Source organism: Cetorhinus maximus, chromosome 8 (genome assembly GCF_964194155.1).
Source record: "Cetorhinus maximus chromosome 8, sCetMax3.hap1.1, whole genome shotgun sequence".
NCBI classification, from domain to species: domain Eukaryota; kingdom Metazoa; phylum Chordata; class Chondrichthyes; order Lamniformes; family Cetorhinidae; genus Cetorhinus; species Cetorhinus maximus.
Genome location: NC_135886.1, coordinates 127,416,569 through 127,437,236, shown reverse-complemented (window position 1 = coordinate 127,437,236; position 20,668 = coordinate 127,416,569). Strand labels below are relative to the sequence as shown.

At 44.4% G+C, this 20,668-nt stretch overlaps 1 protein-coding gene across 1 annotated transcript in view; it reads left to right on the top strand.

Moving 5' to 3' along the window:
* Window positions 1-20,668, top strand: part of LOC144683959 (beta-arrestin-1-like) — a 61,060-nt gene that overhangs the window by 29,103 nt on the left and 11,289 nt on the right. Inside the window, exons 9-15 of the mRNA XM_078547583.1 lie at window positions 809-944; window positions 7,844-7,928; window positions 9,193-9,265; window positions 10,574-10,711; window positions 12,444-12,527; window positions 13,986-14,009; window positions 15,946-15,998. Coding sequence (XP_078403709.1) covers window positions 809-944; window positions 7,844-7,928; window positions 9,193-9,265; window positions 10,574-10,711; window positions 12,444-12,527; window positions 13,986-14,009; window positions 15,946-15,998 — 593 coding nt within the window. The remainder of the gene's footprint in view (window positions 1-808; window positions 945-7,843; window positions 7,929-9,192; window positions 9,266-10,573; window positions 10,712-12,443; window positions 12,528-13,985; window positions 14,010-15,945; window positions 15,999-20,668) is intronic.

The window sequence follows — 20,668 nt, the reverse complement described above, 5'->3', positions numbered from 1 at the left end:
ATTATCCTTGGTAGGAGAGGAAATTAAGGTTTAAAGGGATGGGATTAATTAAAGGGAATTGTGAGGGAGTAGGACAATAGTCAAGTAGAATTGCCATCAGCACCTTGCTTCTTGAGTTCTCTGCCCAAAGGCAGGTCTGACCAACAGCGCCACGATCTCCACCACGGGTAGGACAAGGAGGTAGATTCCGAATCCACCCCCAGCCAGAACAAGGATCAAACCCCGTGACGTTGGCACCAATCGGATCCACAATGGGCATGCAGCCAACTGAGCCAACCAGCTCCCTAAGGGGTCTGAGATGCTATGCCCAACATACACTTTTACATGTCTGTTGTAGTTGGGTGCTATAACAGTGATGGTAGAGGCTCCAATTTTCTTTCCATCACATGGTCAACCAAGGATCTCTCCCGCTCTTACCACCCGCCATTGGCGTATGTTGGAAGGATTTGCAGATCGATAATCAACCTGTTTGGCCATGTTATGAGCATGACCATAAAGTCCTGGGGTGGGATTTGAACCGGGGAGCCTCTGGCACAGAGGCAGGGACACTACCCACTGTACCACGAGACCTCCAGCCCCTTGCTATCTAAGTTCAAATATTAAGGATGAACAAAGTATTCTACAGACAGTTGTTGTCTTTGAAAAGGAACGGCGAAAATTATAGGCCGGGAGAAACTCTGAAAGCTAAATAACAATGCACGGTACTTGGTGCTATGCATTTTATTCACCTCAGTGAGCGTGGATCAAGGTTAACGTTAATTTTCTGTGGCACGGTGAAATTAATGAGCCATTTTGTTTTACGTGACAGGAATTCAGTGAAGCTGATTATCCGCAAGGTGCAGTACGCACCGGAGAAAAGCGCGGCGCAACCCAAAGCGGAAACGACTCGCCAGTTCCTCATGTCAGACAAACCCCTGCAACTGGAGGCATCACTTAACAAAGAGGTCAGTTCTGATCGCCTCTTAGACAGAGGTAACATCAGCAAATTGGATGGCATCAACATCATCTTGATTACCCCACTGGATGGCTACCGTAGTGCCACAGCTGTGCCCCGGTTTGTAGCACTCAACACAAGAATGTATGAAATAGGAGCAGGAGTAGGCCATTCAACCCGTCGAGCCTGCTCCGCCATTCAATAAGATCGTGGCTGATTGATGTATTTGTGTTTCTAGTTCTACATTCCCATCTACGCCTGTTAACCTTTGATTCCCTTCCCTAACAAGAATCTATCCACCTCTGCCTTAAAAATATTCAGTAACCCCGCCTCCGCCGCCTTCTGAGGCAGAGAATTCCAAAATCGCACAACTCTCTGAGAGAAAAAAATTCTCCTCATCTCTGCCCTAAAAGGGCGACCCCTAATTTGAAAACAGTGCCCCCTAGTCCTGGGCTCACCCACAAGAGGAAACATCCTTGTCAAGGCCGTTCAGGATCTTATACATTTCAATTAAGTCACCCCCTCACTCTTCTAAACTCCAGTGGAAACAAGCACAGCCTGTCCAACCTCTCCTCATAAGACAACCCGCTCATTCCAGGTATCAATATACATGTCTGTAATTCAGAAGGCTGATGGTTCAAGTCCCACTCGAGAGGCTTGAGCACAAAATCTAGATGATATTTCAGTGCAGTCCTGAGGGAACGCTGCACAGTTGTAGGTGTTGTTTTTCAGATGAGATGTTAAACTTGAGGCTCTGTCTTTCCTCACAGTTTGTAGTAAAAGGCATCCTGGTACTATTTTGAAGAAGAGTACAGAATCCCTGGTTATCCTGGTCAATTTTTGACCCTCAAAACAAAAATCACTGGAATTGATTATTGAGTCAGTATCTTATTATGGGAGCCTGCTGTGGACACATTTTCTATATTCCAACAGTGACTACACTTCAAAAGTACTTAATTGACTGGAAAGCACTTTGGGGCATCCTGAGACAACGAGTCCCTCTTTTCTAAGCAGTACATTTAAGGCCAATCAGGCTTGTGTTTGTTCTTCCCACAGGATCAATTTTGACCCAAGGTACAGAGAAGCTGAGCCAACAGTTGCCTTAGACAGCTCTTGTGTGGCTCTTGGTAGTGGGTTACATGCCATACATTGGCCCTTTGAGCCAGAGAATAGTCTGTCACAAGAGTGGAGTGCAGAGCCAGTTATTGGGTCGATCATTGCTGCGTTCTATTCTTTCCCACTAGTTGCCTCTTTCATTCAGAAGGGGAGGCAATAACAATGCAGGGCACCACCTGACATTCAAGGGTTTTATGCCCTTGTCCCGCCCAATACCTTACCTCTGAGCATTGTCTATCTGGCATATTAACCCAATTAAATGTTACTTCCAATATCTCACATATACAAGGTCCTGAACGACCTTGACAAGGTGGACGTCAAAAGGGTGTTTCCTCTTGTGGGTGAGTCCAGAACTAGAGGGCACTGTTTTAAAATTAGGGGTCGCCCTTTTAGGACAGAGATGTGGAGAATTTTTTTCTCTCAGAGGGTTGTGCGACTTTGGAATTCTCTGCCTCAGAAGGTGGTAGAGGCGGGGTCATTGGATATTTTTAAGGCAGAGGTAGATAGATTCTTGTTAGACAAGGGAATCAAAGGTTATCGGGTTAGATGGAAATGTGGAAATCGAAACACAAAAGATCAGCCATGACCTTATTGAATGGAGGAGCAGGCTTGAGGGGCCGAATGGTCTACTCCTGTTCCTATTTCTTATGTTCTTATGTTCTTCTCACACTGTCAGGCTCAGGAACCCTGCAAGAATATACAAATGGAACAAGATAAAGACAGATAAAATCTTTCACAGTCTAATTTTTTGGAAAATGTAATTACGTTTATAAAAAGCCAGAAGCAAAGAACTAAAATAAACCTTTTTAATCCAATCAGTCAGATGGAGGGCAGCACGGGATGATCCTTTGCTAAGTAATAATCCCTCTGATATTTGCAGATTTTCCCTAGTCCTACACACCCAATCCAGACCACAGTGAATGCCATTTAATCCTAAATATATTCAAGTCCTGATTAAAATACTTTTAGTCATTTGGTGGTACAGAACTTGAGTATTGCTGGGAGAAAGAGATATGTCTAAGCTTTTCGTCTTGCGTGCATCAGGACACTCGCAAGAATACCAATATAAGGGGGAAAACAACATATTCATACTGTATGTGAAGAGAGTGCTGATTGGTTGACAAGTGGAGTTGCCATGGAGAATGCACCACTGATGGTGATGACAGTTAACTATCAAGCATTGTTTGAAATTTAAACCAGGCAGCTTGACCCTGATTGGTCAAAGCATTGCCCTGAGGAATGAACCAGAGAATGGCTGTCACTTATTTTGTTTAGCTGAAACAGACGAAATGTGTGTACGTGTTCTTTCTGTCTGCAAAGAACAGGGCCCTGTGTATTAATATATGTAGCTCCCAGTACATGCAAATGCACCACACTGCAAGCCTGGCTGACAATCTTAAATCGGTGGTCAATGTAATTCTTAGCACATTGAGGATCATTTAGCAAATGTTGTCCAATCGCAGAATCACATCTAATGTTGGACATTGTGTTTTGAGTTTTGCAGGCATGGGCTGGTTGGAATATTGGTGCAAACCAATGCATTGTCATGAAATATGCTGTCATTCTCTACAAAGAATTCCTGGCAAACACCAACTGGATACAACACTTGTGCAGTGGGCAGACTAGACAAAATACTACCCAAGTTAGGGATGGGCAATAAAACTGGCCTAGCCAGTGACGCACACATCCCGTGAATGATTATTTTCTTTTAAAGAGTCAGTCGAGGATGTGCTATGATTTTGGGCCTGCTCTGTAAATGGCAGTTAACACCCAGGGGGCACCTAAATTGTTAAAAAGTTCTTTGGGGTTCATAAGAAATGACATTTTTAAAAAATAATGATGAAACTAATGGCAGACATACTGATCGATTCATTTATTTTGATTTTACAAGATGCTAGCTCGCTGAAGAAATAACACGGCCATGATTACATTAGGATTGCCAAACCTTATGCCATCATTTTACTGCAGGCAGGGTGGGGACACAGGTCCCAAGTCTAGATTAGCTGGAATGGCGATTGAGCCCCAGACTACTGGAACTATTCTAAACCACACGCTAGCCAACTGAGCCAACCGGCCTCCCAATAACACGGCACTTGCAATTTTGGAAAATGAAGACAGATGTGTAGAGGCCAGACAAGGTGTTTCAACTTCATCTGGCTGGGTATTTGAATCTAGAATATCATTAGACTTTTAAGGGGGCAATTTTAGCTGGGAGCAGGTTTAGGCTGGCTTGGTGGGCAGGGTGAGAACCAATGAGCGGAACCTTCTCAGTCCTACAAAGGTGGTTTTGAAGACGGGACAGGGAGAAAACTTGCAGATTAGGGCATCAGGCCAGCGAGCCAAAACAATCTCACCTCCAGGCGACCTTGCCGGAGATGGACACTTTTCTTTTCCTCCTTCATGAGATGCGTGTGTCGTTGTCAGGGCCAGCATTTATTGCCCATACCTAATTGCCCTTGAGAAGGTGGTGGTGAGACACTGTGACGGAATCTGTGGTTTCAAAGCTTGTATTTTTTGAGACAGACCCCTAATTAAAAACAGAAACTGAAAAGGGAACCCAAGAAAAGGAAGCAGAGAAAGGAAACTGACCCTCCCAGTTTCCAAGGAAATGAAAACTGAAGCTGAGATTGGAAACCAAAACTTCTGGGGAGATTGAAACTGGTTGAGACTATGTAAAGGGACACAGAGCCATCCGAGTCCAATATTAGCAGTTGTTGAATCCAGTGGTGCAGTACAGGCAAGCTGATGGAGACAAAGGCCAGATCCAGAAGCTGAGAATGAGTTGCTGCTGTTACTTGAAGATAACATTGTTGAATCTATACCTTCCACACCGAATTGAGGAGGTTCCGCAGACATGTGCCAATTTTGATGAAGACCATGCCCCTGGAACTTGGGTTGATTCTGCACTGCCGTCAGTTGGCGATCAAACTGAATCCTAGAAGAAGTGGAGCTGAAATTTTTCATAAGGAAGACAGAATTTTAAAGCACTTTGTGAATGAGTTTGATGAGCTATATACTGTGTGGACTGCTGGACCAATTCGTAAGATCTGTCTTAGTTGTATTTGTTCTTGAATGTGTGATTTATAGTTTATAATCGGCCACAATTTGCCTGTTAACATATGGTGATTCTGGTTTGTAGGCTAGCTAAGACAGAATTTAGCATTTGCCCTGATTGACTCTTGTATAGTAAAAGTTCTTCTGTTTTTAAACCATGGAATCACATGGCTTCATTCTTTTAGTAAATAATTATCTTTTTGGATTTCTTTCTTTTAAAAAAAAGCTGCTAGTCTCCAACGAGATCATACCACCAGTATGGTGCAGCCACACCCACAGTACTGTTAGGAAGGGAGTTTCAGGATTTTAAACCCACAAAAGAGAAAGAATAGTGTGTATCTTGGAGGGGAACTTGCAGGAGGTGTTGTTCCCATGTGTCTGCTGCCCTTGCCCTTCTAGGTGGTACAGATTGCGGATTTGGAAGATGCTGTTGAAAGAGCTTTAGTGAATTGCTACAGTGCATCTTGTAGATGGTACACATTGCTGCCACTGTGCATCGGTAGTGGAGGGAATGAATGTGTAAGATGGTTGATGGGGTGCCAATCAAGTGAACTGCTTTGTCCTGGATGGTGCCAAACTTTTTGGGTGTTGTTGGAGCTGCACTCATCCAGGCAAGTGGGGAGTATTCCATCACACCCCTGACTTGTACCTTGTAGATGGTGGACAGGCTTTGGGGAGTCAGGAGGTTAATTACTTGCCACAGAATTTCCAGCCTCGGACCTGCTCTTGTAGCCAGAGTATTTATAAGGCCCATGCAGTTCAGTTTCTGGTCAATGATAACCCCAGGATGTTGACAGTGGGGGGGATTCAGCAATAGTAATACCATTAAATGTCAAGGGGAGATGGTTAGATTCTCTCTTGCTGGAGACGGTCATTGCCTGGCATTAGTGTGGCGCGAATGTTACTTAACACTTATCAGCCCAAGTCTGAGTGTTGCCAGGTCTTACTGCATATGGACACAGACTGCTTCAGTATCTGAGGAGTTGTGAACGGTGCTGAACATTGTGCAGTCATCAGCGAACATCCCCACTTCTAAGCTTATGATGGAAGGAAGGTCATTGATGAAGCAGCTGAAGATGGTTGGGCCTACAGCTTGAGGAACTCCTGCAGCAATGTGTCCTGTGACTGAAATGATTGGCCTCCAACAACCACAGCCATCTTCATTTGTGCTAGATATGACTAAAACCAGTGGAAAATTTTCCCCCTGATTCCCATTGGCTTCAACTTTTTCCAGGGCTCCTTGATGCCACTTGGTCAAATCCTACCTTGATGTCAATTGGCAGTCGCTCTCACCTCAACTCTGAAATTCACCTCTTTCATCCATGTTTGGACCAAGGCTGTATGAGGTCAGGAACAGAGCGGCTGTGGTGGAACCTGACTGAGCATCAGTGAGCTAGTCATTACTGGCTAAGTGCTGCTTGATAGCACTGTCAACGACACCTTCCATCACTTTGCTGATTATCAAGCGGAGGCTGATGGGGCAGTAATTGGCCAAATTGGATTTGTCCTGCTTTTTGTGGACAGGACATACGTGGACAATTTTCTATATTGTCATGAAGATGCCAGAGTTGCAGCTATATTAACAGTGGAAGTGGCTACCCACCTGGCATCAGTGAATAGCCAATAATTAATAAATAGAAGGCTAATGTGGACAATGGATAGGACTCTGCTGGGATCTTCCTGGTATCAGAGGGGGCTCCCACTGAGTGTGGAACATGGCAGCTCAGTGGAAGCAGAATCCAAGGGGCTATCGTAGCTAGACTGTCCATGCCCCCATGACGGGGCAGGAGGCAGGAAAAGCTGCCCTCTCATTGGGCCTGCAGCTCACTGTCCTTAATTAGATGGTGGATGTGAAGGTGGCAATCAGGAAGCTGCCTTCCAGAAGGTCACACCAACTCCTAACAACAAACAACCACCATAAGATTCTGCACAATGTCTGCTCTCCCTCATCCCACCACCATCAATTTAACATCTAGACCTCATTTCTAACCACTAGACAAATGCCCACTCGAAAGGGGCTAATAGAAGCAGCAAGGTGCCAACTGGTAAAGATTGGATAGCATGGATGTCACACAAGCACTGAGGTAAGTCAGTGGGGTCGCTGTGGCAGTGTCTCACAGTGAAACCTGGGGCAGCAGACACTCAGTCTTTCCGTGTGGCCTCCTTGCTCCTAATTACTAGGCTCGTAAAGTTTAACCCTTACCTTACTGGTCATCTTCTCCCTGCAGACCAGATTTCACTCGGCAGTCAGTCAGCAGTTAAAAAACTATTGAGATCCTCATGACCCTAGAATCTCTATTTTCTTGTATTTATGAGGCTCCCACCTGACCTGGGAGAATTAACGCCATCGCCAACTAAAAAAATGGGCTCCGTCTAAGTGGCAGCAGGCAAGACGTTTCCAGAGGTAATTTTTACTGCACAGCCCTTTCTGCCATTAAAATCAGCCCCTTATCCCCACTGCTATCTAATCGGGACTTTTCAAAGGTCTAAACAGCGCAGCCTGCCGTGTAAAATGTACAGAGTCAGCAGCATTATGTAAGCTGAGTGTGGTTCTTTTACAAAAACAAAAATAGCTGGAAAAACTCAGCAGGTCTGACAGCATCTGTGGAGAGGAAGACAGAGTTAACGTTTCGAGTCATCGGAACTAAAGAAAAATAGAACTGAGGTGAAAAATATGTTTTTGTTTCAGATTTCCAGCATCCGCAGCATTTTGCTTTTATCTTAGTGATTCTTTTACAGATGTATTACCATGGTGAACCGATTGAAGTCACCGTCCACATTAACAACAACACAAGTAAAGTGGTGAAGAAGATTAGGTTAAGTGGTAGGTGCAGCTTCCTGATTTGCACAATTGTGTTTGTTTTTCTGTGAGAGTGCTGATGTGCATGATGTAAGACATGAACCACAATTTTAACTTACCCCATCTAGCATTAACCAAGGGGCCAGTTGAAATGAGGGTAGTGACACCCACCGTCAACCCACTGCTTTCCTGTTATGTCCAGATGTTAACCTGCTCTTCTGAGCAGCGAAGAGCACGTGCTGTAAGGAAGTGAGGTCCTACTTTAAATGTGCAGATAGGTTCCCAATGTTGTCATCTGAACCCAATCTGTAATAAAGGCCTGAGAGAGAGAGAGGAGCTGTGAATGCCTCTCCATCCAGAGCTGTTGGAAGGGTGATTGTGGGGCCAGAAGAGGTGCAGCTAGGTAAGTAATTTAATTTTTATTTTAGGCTCCTGCAGGTCAGGAGGCGCAGGGCTGCTCATCCAGTCCTCACTTGGTCCCAGCTAAGCGGCCCCCCCAGACCACCAACCCAAACCTGATCATGTTGAGCATTTAATAATCTGATAATGGGAGTATATACAGCCCCTATAGTGAGTGGCCTTTGGCTAATGTATGATGTAGTCTCGATAGGCAGCCTGTCTTCCAATACCCTGGCTATATATAACCCTGGACTTGTAAACTTTATTAATTGCCTCACCACATTCCCTACATGTCAGTCTTAAGTTGCCTGAGTCACCTTGTACTAATTATGCTCCATTAGTCATTTGGTCGTACAGAGCCTGAGTATTGTTAAAAAAATACGTTTTGTCGAAGCTTTTCATCTTGCACTCATCAGGACAATTGCAAGAATACCCAATGTCAGGGGAAGCAACAACTTTATACTGTATGAGAAGAGAGTGCTGATCGGTGGGCAAGCGGACTCTGCTTGATAGAGGCGTTGCCGTGGAGAATACACCAGTTAAAGCAGTGGGTTCAAAGTGGGTGTCCCTACCTGCATTCATTTTGCTATAATGTTGCCTACTATTTTGCCCCACTAGGGTGCAACCTTTTGCACTCGTCACTAAATTACACTTTGTGCTCTAAAACATTCTCCCAGATAGTTTAGGGGGATTAGAACATTAGCAGAATCCTACGTATGAAACATTGAGCCAGGAAAAGGATGCAGGGAGTATCAGCTGCAAACCTATGAGGGAAGTGTAGTTTCAACGTTTGATTAGCTAGTTCACATTAGAAAGGGCATTAATGGTATTGTGCTGTGATTATTACCTGTCAGCTACTGTGAATTTCATTGTCCTTTTGTCTCATCAGTTGATCAGGTCACAGATATAGTCCTCTATCAACTTGACAAATATGCAAAGACAGTCTGCTCAGAAGAACCAAAGTAAGTTACGGCTGCATTGGGAAATGAATCACTCCAGGGCTCTGTGGGAGTGTTTGCATGTCTATTTGTATATATGTGTATATCTACACATATATACGTGTGTACGTATCTTTGTACACTGTCGTGTGTGCGAGAGACATTGCATTGCAATTAGATGCACCAACGTGTGAAATTTCAGTAGTGGAAATATAAAGAGGTGTAGCACCAGCTTGATTTTCATCTCAATGTGCTACACCAAACGCTATCAGCTTTCCCTAGGTTGCTGCGTGGGAACAGAAGTGTAACATGTGGAGCTCACATATGTCCCGGCAGTAAAAAAAAACGAGGAAAGAAGAAAGAGAAGGAGAGTTGTATTAGCTGAACTTCGTCATCATCAAGTGAACAGTGTTTCCACTTTTGTATACCTGGTGAAAGAGGGGGAGGAGCTCCCAGGAAATTCCCAGCATTCCTTTTTGGGGTTCTTTAATCTTTGCGAAATGGAGGTGTCTGGAGTTGTCTACCGCTAAAGTTTTCATTCATTCTAATGGTGATTGCCTTATCATTTTTACCAATACAGCCATCAGAATTCTATATCGAATTTTTAAAGTCCGTCTACTGAAAAAAAAAGTACCAAGAAATTGATAGATTTGATTGTCCAAGCTTGTCCCTCTGAATGACTGAAATGCAGATTCGTGGTCTCTATTCTTAGCCTGTGTTCAGGGGGATGGGAATTTTATGTGCATCAATACACGTTGCTTGGGTGAATATGTTTAGACCTGTGCACACGTGTGTGTGTATATGTATATGTGTGTGTGTGTGTGCGTGTATGTGTGTGTGTGAGTGTGCATGCAATAAGCATAGGCTCTCTTTTCTCTGCCTTAATCTGAGTGTCTCTGTTACTTCAGTTCCCTAAATAATGGCTCACGAATTTCACCTGTACCACGATGGGAACCCACAATGGAAAATATGCACTCCTTCGCAAAGAGAAATGGAGGGAAAATCAGGGGATCACTTTGGGTCACATTAATATAGCTCTCAGCGACCAGTTATTGAGTTGTATTGGGAGCTGACCTTTGCCTGCCCTCTAGCTGGACAATGGTGCATGACACGAGGAGAAAATGATTAATAACTAATTTTTTTTTAAAGTAGCACTGGAGACCACACTGCTAGTGAAATATGAATGTTGTAGCTCTGACTAGTAGACTGATTATACAAGGAGGTGATTGCATCATTGCCCACCCAACCTATTTTGAAAACCATTTGTAAACGAGCCTGTTTAACATTGTAGAAGTGTTTCGATATCACTGTGTAAATTGTGTGTGATTCCAGTGACACTGTGGCTCCCAATTCTACCTTCACCAAAGTTTACAGCCTCATCCCTTCTCTGGAAAACAACCAGCAGAAACGTGGCCTGGCCTTGGATGGCAAACTCAAACATCAGGACACAAACCTAGCCTCTAGTACCATGTAAGTGCCGTGATTGATTCCTGTTGTACACTTCACCAACAAGAAGTGCATTAGCTCACACAAGTACAGAATCCAGTTTTAGAAGTTAAGTAGTAATCTAATCCAGAATGCTGATCAATGACATACAGATATATGGTAATGAATTTCAGCAGAATAATTAGGATATTTTTCCCTCTGCCTCATCATGTGCAACCTTTAATTAGCAATGAAATCTTCTGTTAAAATTCTGTCCTGTCTCTCCCATTCTCCCCCTCTCAATCCTGCTGTCCCTGACCACCAACTTAACCCTGCGATATTATCTCCACACCCTTCCCCCTTGCAAGCCTGGTGTCCCATCATCGCTTCAGGTCCGACAGTCTCATCCCTATCCAATGTCTCACTCTGTCTTATCCCTGCCTAATATCTGATCCATCCCAGTTCCATCCAGGCTCACCACAATCTCAACCCCACCCGCTATTTCCCTTCCACCTTAAGCGTGCCCTTTTATTCGACCTATCCAAACCCTTGCCCAGGGACTTCACACGATCCAGCCTGTCCCCTCGTCCAATGAAACGCTCCCTAATCCCCTCAGACCTGTCCATTTTAAGGTGTGTTAGATCGAACGAGATATCATAAAATGTGAAAGGAAATGTAAGAAATAACTTGCAATGTATCAAAGATAGTGATAACAAGTTAGACTTACAGAAAATAAACACTCAAACATCCTGTATACTGCCTCAATGAAGGGAATTTTCCAGACTTTTTCTGATGTCAGGATCATCTTCAGGCTTTGATCGCACTCTCTGCAATGGCATGCCTTCTAGTTTATTCTTCTGTAAGGCGGACAATTAAAAATCTGCCTTTGGGAGCGCTGTCCAATAGCCTCACTGTCTGTGGAATTGCCTTCCCCGGAAAGCAGTGGCAGCTGGTTCATTCAATATATTCAAGGCTGAGTTAGATACATTTTTGGTCAACAAGGGGGGTCAAGGGTTATGGGGGGGGTGAGCCAGGAAAGTGGAGTTGAGACCACAATCAGATCAGCCATGATTTCATTGAATGGCCGAGCAGGCTCGAGGGGCCAAATGGCCTACTCCTGCTCCTAATTCTTGTGTTTTTATGTGCTTACATCTTGCTCGAGAGGCCGGCAGCCTTCGCTGTGTCTGCAGCAAGAGTGCTGCTGAGGGGAATGCAGCAGAGGTGGAGGGATGTATCGAGGCACCGTCAGTGCGAGGGGAATGTCTGCCATTGTATCACCTCCAGCATAACCGAAGATGTCAGGCTCCAGGAGATCCCCGTGCAATGGCGAGCTTCTGCCAGCAGAGGGCAGCAGCCTTGCCGTTTTCTGCCTGCAAAGATTAAAAAACCTTGAGTTCTCGGGTGGCTCCGACCTCCCTCTGTGTAGCCACCTCCTCTAAGTTGTGGAGGCGCTGATACCACGAGGGGCCCGCGTGATGCTGGAAAATTTGTGGTTGGAGGATTGCAGTATTCATCCACCTCAATGGGCTTCCCGTGGCTGTCGGACGTGTTGCTGACACCAGACTCAGCCTGTCCCCGGCAAAAGCAGCCAGAGGCAGGTACATGTTGGCAAACCGGCCCGACGCATATTTATCTCACTTTGCTCACCCGTGCAACCTCTAAACCCACCTCCAAAGGCCTGGTAAAGATTTTCCCACATTCTGCCCACTCTGGCACAGTCCCCTTTTCAAACTACAATCACTTTCTCACTTGTGCTTTTAATTCTGAATCTTGATAGGCTCAGACCAGGCCTGGATAAGGAGGCCCTCGGAATCCTTGTGTCTTACCTGCTTAAAGTGAAGGTGATAGTCTCCCGGGGAGGGTAAGTAACCTTATTCCGATCAGTGCTGCCGCCTCTTGCCAAGTGTGAATCTACATGGGGTGGGATAGGTTAAGTATTTCAAAATAAAGCGTTTGTTAGATTAGATCATTTCTGGATTCGGTTTTAAACTTTCTGGATACAATCCTGAAAACAGATTGCTGGCAACCCTGACTTTAATATTTGCTGTTGCCTGATACACTATATGAGCGGGTCCCACAACCTCCAGAGGCATTCAAGGAGAAAACCTTTCGTTTATACTTTTTTTTCCTCTTTTCAACTTTCTCTCCTCTTCTCCTGAATGTACAGACTGATGTTTGGCACAGCTCCAGGGCCACTGGTGCCTCGTTCATGTGGCCATTCGTCATAAAGCCCAGACCATGAACTCAAGCAACCCATTCAGCCATTGGGGCACCATGTCAATCCACTTACCATCTTCACCCTGACAACCATCCATGCAAACATCCCTTTTTCATGTTTAAAGACAGCAGAGCCTCTCAGTGCCATGGTCTTTATTAAACTGATCTCAAATGGCAGCCTCCAGTGAGCTCGCCTCATGACAGAGTTCCATGACTACAAACGGCCAGACAGGACATGTAGAACTGATTGTATTTCAAATCCAAACATCCCTCCTTTTCAAACCAAACAAAGATACTAACATCCTCCTTTTCCTAGCGAATAAAAGACAAATTTGCATGCTCGATCATGTGTAACTGTGAATTTCTGTCTGAATTCTGAGCTGTCTTCTCTGCAGCATTTCCAGGATTTTGAAACTTTATTTGATCCCACTTCTGACACCATGCTTTGCGTTTAAAGACAGAGGAGCTTCTCAGTGCTTTCTCATTGTAGGTCTTTATTGAACTGATCTTAATCGGCAGCCTCCAGTGAGCTTGGCTCATGACAGAGTTACATGACTTCAGAAAGCCAGATGGGACATATAGAAATGATTGCATTTCAAACCTAAACATTCCCAGCAGTGAATAGTGATTAGCTTTTCCCCTCCTTGACCCAATTGTAACACTCTTTAATATTATCCCAGCTGAAGCCATCTCAGCACAGATTCAGCATAGGACATGCTCTCTCCTTGGCATTTAAGGGGAAGTAGGACATGCACATCAGGGAGAAAGGAACAGAAGTTTATATTGATATGGTGAGATGAAGTACATAGTGTTGGAGGAGACTTGTGCAGAGCATGAACACTGCCCTCTTATTTGAACTTGCAAAGCGCCTAACGCCTGCTTTATGTCTTTTGTTTGTTCTTATCATGGGCCATGCATTTCCACCTGGAAATGGGAAGACACTTCCTGCCCACCACACTGAGGAATTATTAATCCAAGTAATTCATGTAAAATTGGCCAACACATGGATCAAATTCAAGGTCCATATCTGTCATCTATTTAATTATCAATCATGTTTTTTTGTGTTCTTATTTCTCTTTCTGTTTTTATTTCCTTTCCTCAGGATCTTGGGAGACCTCACTTCAAGGTCAGTAAGATTTCACCAATATCAATATTCAATGATCCTGAGCATTGCTTTTCATAGCGACAGAGCCACAGCTGAATTAACTGTTGGGTTTTAATTTTATTCGCTCATGAGATATGTACATCCATCATTGGCAAGGTGACCATGTTGCCCATCCCTAATTGCCCTTGAGAAGGTGGTGGGGAGCCATCTTCTTGAAAGGCTGCAGTGCATCTGGTACAGGTACACCCACAGTGTTGTTAGGGAGCGAGTTCCAGGATTTTACAACAGTGAAGGAACGGTGATATATATCCAAGTGAGAATGGTGTGAGGTTTGGAGGGGAACTTACAGTTGGTGGTGTTCCCGTGCTTCTTCTGCCCTTGTCCTTCTAGGCAATAGAGGTTGCAGATTTGAAGTGAAGGTGTTGAAGGTATTGCTGCAGTGCATCTTGTAGATGGTACACACTGCTGCCACTCTGTGCTGGTGGTGGAAGGAGTGAATGTCTAAGGTGGTGAATGGGTTGTCAATGAAGCAGGCTGCTTTGTCCTAGGCGGCTTCAAGCTTCTTAAGTGTTGCTGGAGCTGCAATCACCTAAGCAATTGGAGAGTATTCCATCACATTCCTGACTTGTGCCTTGTAGATGGTGGACAGGTTTTGGGGAGTCAGGAGGTGAGTTACTCGCCTCAGTATTCCCAGCCTCTGACCTACTCTTGTAGCCATAGGCCCAGATTTTCTGGTCAGTGTCGGAGAGGGTGTGTCTGACACTGACTCCAATTTAATCTGCCCACTTACCATTTTAGGCTGGAGACTTTGCACCTTCCGCTGTAGACTCCAGCAGGGATGGAGGAGTGAACACAGTCAAGACGTAAATTGTCAGATGTAATTTCAGCGCAGCAACAGCCCCTCTTCTTGCCATGAACTGAAGACACTCCCCTTAAGGCTGTCCTCAATTCATTGACTTACATTGTTTTAAATGGAAATGTCAACCTCTGAAATTGCATAGCTTCACCCACTGACAGTGTTAACACCACCACCCCCGACAGTGTTAATCCGCCCTCTCACAGCCCCAACAGAATTCACCCCACCCCCACCCTGAAATTGTTTAGCACCCTCACTCATCTCTCGCCAATGTTCACCTCCTCCACCCCCCACATTGTTCGCCCCTCTCTCTTACCTCTGACAGTGTTGCGCCCCCCTCACCTCAGGACACGAAAATGCTCACCACCCTCACACTCCTTGACTACGCTGACTCTCCCAACATCGGCCGAACAGGAGCCAGCAAGGTGAGCCAGGAGACGGGGTGCAGGAGCAGATTAGCACAGTATAGGGCTGCTGGTAAGCAAGGGCAGGAGTGGGGGGGAAATGGGTTGTGAGGGCAAAAACTGGCCCATGGGGGCAGAAGAAGGTGAGCACTATGTGGGGTGCTGAAGGGTGTGAGCATTGCCAGGGGGCTGGGGAGGGGGTGTGGAAGGTGAACATTGCCGGGACGGCGGGGGTCAACATTACCGGAACGAGAGCTGAGCATTGCTGTGGGTTCTGGGTGCTTTGACACTTAGACTTACTTAGATTTACTTAGAGTTTCGCTGGTTCTCTACCTGCTATCAAAAATTCTGAAGTAAATCCGTGTAAACTCCAGGGTAAGTGTAGTGCAAACAGACCAAGTGTCGGTAGTTCTGGCCATCTGATCCTACTGTCACTGGAATCAGAGAGCAGTCCGGGCAGGGTAAAACCGGCAATTGGAACAGCCCATTTCAATACTACAGGAGTCCGTATGTCAGGACTTCCTGAGGCTCATCAGCGACGTAACTTGAATCGAAGGCCTTGCCACATTTTGGAACATTTGGGCCATGACTGGTCCAGTTAAGCTTCTGGTCAAGATATATTTCAATCATTGACAATTCTGACTATTATAATGTCTTCTGCTTTTATGTGATGGAGTTTGTTTCTGTTATATTATAGTGAAGTTTCTGTGGAGATCCCCTTTTGTCTGATGCACCCTAAACCCTCTGAGGGTAAGTACTGTTTAGGTACTAGAATATTATTTTCATTTGAACAGATCCCAATTCCAATACCAAGGCAAATTACAATCCCAGTTTGAGGGAAAATCCTGATCTATATATCATAGAATCATAGAATGGTTACAGCACAGAAAGAGATCATTAAGTCCATCTAGTACACACTGGCTGTCTGCAAGTGCAATTCAGCTCATCTACCCACCCCTTCCATGTAATTCTGCAAATCTTTTCTCTTCGGGTAATTATTCAATTCTATTTTGAAAGCCACGATTGAATCTGCCTCCACCACACTCTCAGGTGGTGCATTCCAGATCCAAATCATTCAATGCATAATAAAGCTTTTTCTCACGTTGACTCTGTTTTTCTTTTTTGCTAATCACCTTAAATTGGTGTCTTCTGGGCCTCAACCCTTCCACCAATGGGGGCAGTTTCTCTCCATCTACTCTGTCCAGTCCCCTCATGATTGTGAGCACCTCTATCAAATCTCCTCTCAACCTTCTCTTCTCTAAGGAGAATAACCCCAGACTCTCCAATCTATCCTCATAACTGAAGTCCCTCATCCCTGGAACCATTCTCATAAATCTATTCTGCACCCTCTCTAAAGACTTCACATCCTTTCTAAGTGCAGTGCTCACAATTGGACATAATACTCCAGTTGAGGCTGAACCAGTCTTTTCTAAAGACTCATCAAAACTTCCTTACTTTTGTACTCTTGTGCTTCTATTTATAAAGCCTAAGATTGCATGTGCCTTTTTACCCCTTTTTCAACCTGCCCGACCACCATCAACGATTTGTGACCCCTTTAGAATTGCACCTTTTATTTTATATTGCCTCTCTTTGTTTTTCCTACCAAAATGTATCAGTTCGCATTTCTTTATATTAAATTTCATCTGTCACATGTTCACTAATTCCATTAGCCTCTTGAAGTCTATCATTGTCCTTGTGACTATGAAGCTCTTGGGACAGAAACAACCAGAGACAGACAGAATTAAAGCTGCACAAGCAAAACAAATGGTGTCCTTTTATTTATTTTGTTGCAGACCCCTCTGCTGGTACAAATGTGCATGGTAGCTTCAAGTGAACAAACATACATTGCAATTCTCAAAACACTACATCCCTCCTTTTAATAAATGAGCGATATAGTGTATTGCAATGATCTGCCTCCAAAGTGTAAACAATAAACTTAAGCATAACTTGAACATTCAACTTATTATTCGAACTTTTGTGTTAATTTACCATTGCACTCAGGAAAGATTTGTTCACCAACTGAAAATAGTTCACTTTGTAATATAATCACTTAAATATGTTGGATGTTTCCTCTCACAAAAAGGATATGGTCTAACTTCAGGTGTAGTCCCATTTATCTCATGTTCTTCATCTGATGTTGATTTTGGAATCAGATTCAATGCTTACAAAAGATGTTTTCAGTGCCTTGAAGAATGATGTGTGTTGTGTGATGATTTGTGAACTGCGCTTAGCAGTGATCAATGACCCTTTTGTGTTGGCTGGATGATATAATGTTTGCCTTCCACCATGCTTCACAAGCACTTTATTTCCTAGCTTTGGCAGTGTAGCTCGGAATTTCATGTTTCGCTCTGCATTTACTTTCAATCAATCCTTCTGTTCTCGATTATGTTTGTGTACATTTTGATCATTAGCTCCATGGGGTAGCTCAGGAAAGATGTGTGCATATAGGATGTGCAGGGATGAGTGTAGTTGGAGGCTTTCCAGTAGTTGAGTGAGAAGTTGCTCTGTAATTGTGAAGAAATTGACAGAGCTCTTAATTCCATGGCTTGCTGTCAGCTGTAGCTGTACCTTTTTTTTCAAGATGCATATAAAACTCTTGACTTTTCCATTAGCTCTTAGCCAATGGGGTGTGATTATTCAATGAGTGAAGCCTAGATAGTTTGAAAATTTACTGAACTCATCGCTGTTGAATGGAGATCCATTGTCACTTCTCACCATTTGAGAGACTCCAAACAAGGTGAAAACCTGGTCAAGCTTTGGGATGACTGCTTTCATTGAAGTAGACGTAACCATTTCCATTACAGAGAATCTGCTGTACTCGTCAGTGATAAGAATCAGGTGTTCACCAGTGGACGAGTCCACAAAATCAGCACTAACCTGAATCCATGATCCTGGAGGAGTTCAGACACCTTGACAGGGTCATGAAGGTTTGGCATTGTGTTTGCTTGACATGGCAAATACTGATTGATTTTGTGCTCGACTATGGGGGTCAATCCCTGGGAACCGTTCCTTTTCCCTAGAGAGTTGTTTGGTTTTGACAATTTCCTGATCACCTTCATGTGCTATACCTACAACCCATTCCCTCAATGATTGTGGAATGATAATATAGTTGCTGCGTAACACAAGATCAGATGTGATTGTAACAGTGAGCTCATTTTGAACATTGTGAAGACCTTGTAGTGGGTGAGTGATCCTACTTGTAGATGCTCTTCCGATCACATCTTTCCAGTTTTGTGATTCCATAGCCATCATACATAACTGTATCTTCTCATCTTGTTTTAATTCGATTTTGATGTCAGCTAGTTTCAGTGACTTCGGCATCGCATTTTGGCTTACATAGACAAGACATCCTTCGGCAGGTTTTTCCTCACAACTAGTAGGGCTGACTGTTGGCAATGGATGTCACAAAAGATAGTCCGCTCGGTTGATCTTGCCTGGCTGAAACTCAACATGGAACTTGCACTCTTGTATTCTGAGCATTGAGGTTTGCTATGTGGATTTTTGAACAAGCTTACTTGTGGTCTATGGTTGGTTATGACTTCAAAGTCGCTTCCATACAAATAGAGATGAAAATGTAAGATACCCCATGTGATTGAGAGCACTTCTTTCTCTGTTTGTGAATAACGTTGCTGTATGGGTGTTAGTGATCTGCAATGATTGATGGGTTCCCTGCCTTGTCTTTTTTCATAAGAACTGCTCTTAAGCCAATCAGGCGTGCATCCCCAACTAGCTAGTTGATTTTCTCAAGGCCAAAATAAACATTTGTGCAAATTTCTGAAAATCGTTGTTTGATCTGGTGTCCAGCCTGTTTGTGTGATGAAGTCCACTCCCATTTGGTGGTCTCTTTCGTCAGATCATGTAGAGGGGGCAGATAACGGTAGCAAGGTCAGAGAGAAGTGACTACGTAATGTAATGAGTCCTGGCAGACTCCGCAATTCTTGTACGTTTGTAGGAATAACAGCATTTGCAATGACTTTAACTTTCTTTGGATCAGGTAATACTCCTTTACCGCTGAACACATAAGTGAAGAATTTGACTCTGTTTTCATTGAACAAGCACTTGTCTTTGTTCAAGGTGAGGTTACATTCTCTAAGGCATTGTAGGCATGGATGTAGGCATGTCTCGAGTTCACTTTCAATGCAACCATAGATGAGAATGTCACCACTGATTTTCTGTGTGCCTTCAAGCCCTTGAAGGACAAACTGAATCAAGTGCTGAAATACCTCAGCTGCTGAATGGACTCCAAAGTTGAACCTCTTGGGCAGGATTTTGCCCCTGGCGGAGCGGGTGGGGGCAGTCGGGAAGCCGACCACCGCCCTCGATCGGCACCGCACTGCGATTTTATGTGGGCGAGCCAATTAAGGCCCGCCCAGTGTGGAACACGAGCGGCAGCACTCGAGGCTGCCTGCGCGGGCAGGGGGAGGAGGGCGAGCAGGCCTAGCGTGAACTTTGCGCATGCCCGCGAAAGAGCGCTTCAATCTCCCTGAGGCATAGAGCTGCCTCAGGGAGATGAAGCACCATTTAAAAAAAAATAAAGGAAATAAAATTGTCATAAAACGTGTCCCCTCATATGACTTTGTCACATGAGCTGGGACATGTTTTTAATTCAAAAATAACATTTTTATTTGATATTTATTTGCTTTAGGAAACCCCATCCCGCCCATAGATGAGGCTTCCTAAAAATTATAAAGGCTGTTTGGCCTTTTCACCTGCCCGCCAACCATTAGGTTGGACGTGCAGCATAAATTTGAATTTAATTAGCTTCTTAATGACCTTCATAGGCCTTTTAATTGTCGGCAGGCGCGCAGCCAACTCTGGCGAACAAAACATCGCGAGAGTGCACAATGACATCGGGATGCTCGCCTGATGTCATCGCGCATCAGTTTACGCTTGGGCATGTGGGGCACGCGCCCGCACGCCAAGCGTAATATTCTGCCCCTTGTATCAAAAAAAGTCCAATGTGATTGGAAGATATTGAAGATACTTCGATTCCTTTGCAAGCTTGATTTGATGGTAGCCAGCATTGAGGTCAAGTTGAGCAAAGTGTTTAGCACTATGCACTTTCTCTGCGATGTCATCAATCGGCGGTGACAAGCGTCTATCTTGTTGCCTGGCTTAGTTTGATAGCCACATATCAATGCAGATTCTAATCTGGCTCCCACTCCTGGGTTTCTTGACGACTTGTGTGGGTGAGACCCAAGGAGTAGGCTCATCCCCAATTTCCTCAATAGTGTCAAAGTCAAGTAGACTCTGAAGTTCCTTCTAAGGCTGCGTCCTGACATGAAACGGTATTCACCACCATTGATTCACTACTGGGGGGCACACTGGGGATTGCAACTTCCATGTAACACCTTTCAGTTTGCTGATACCAGTGAAGCGGTCAGCAGAGAACTCGAAAATGTTGTTGGCATGCATAGGAA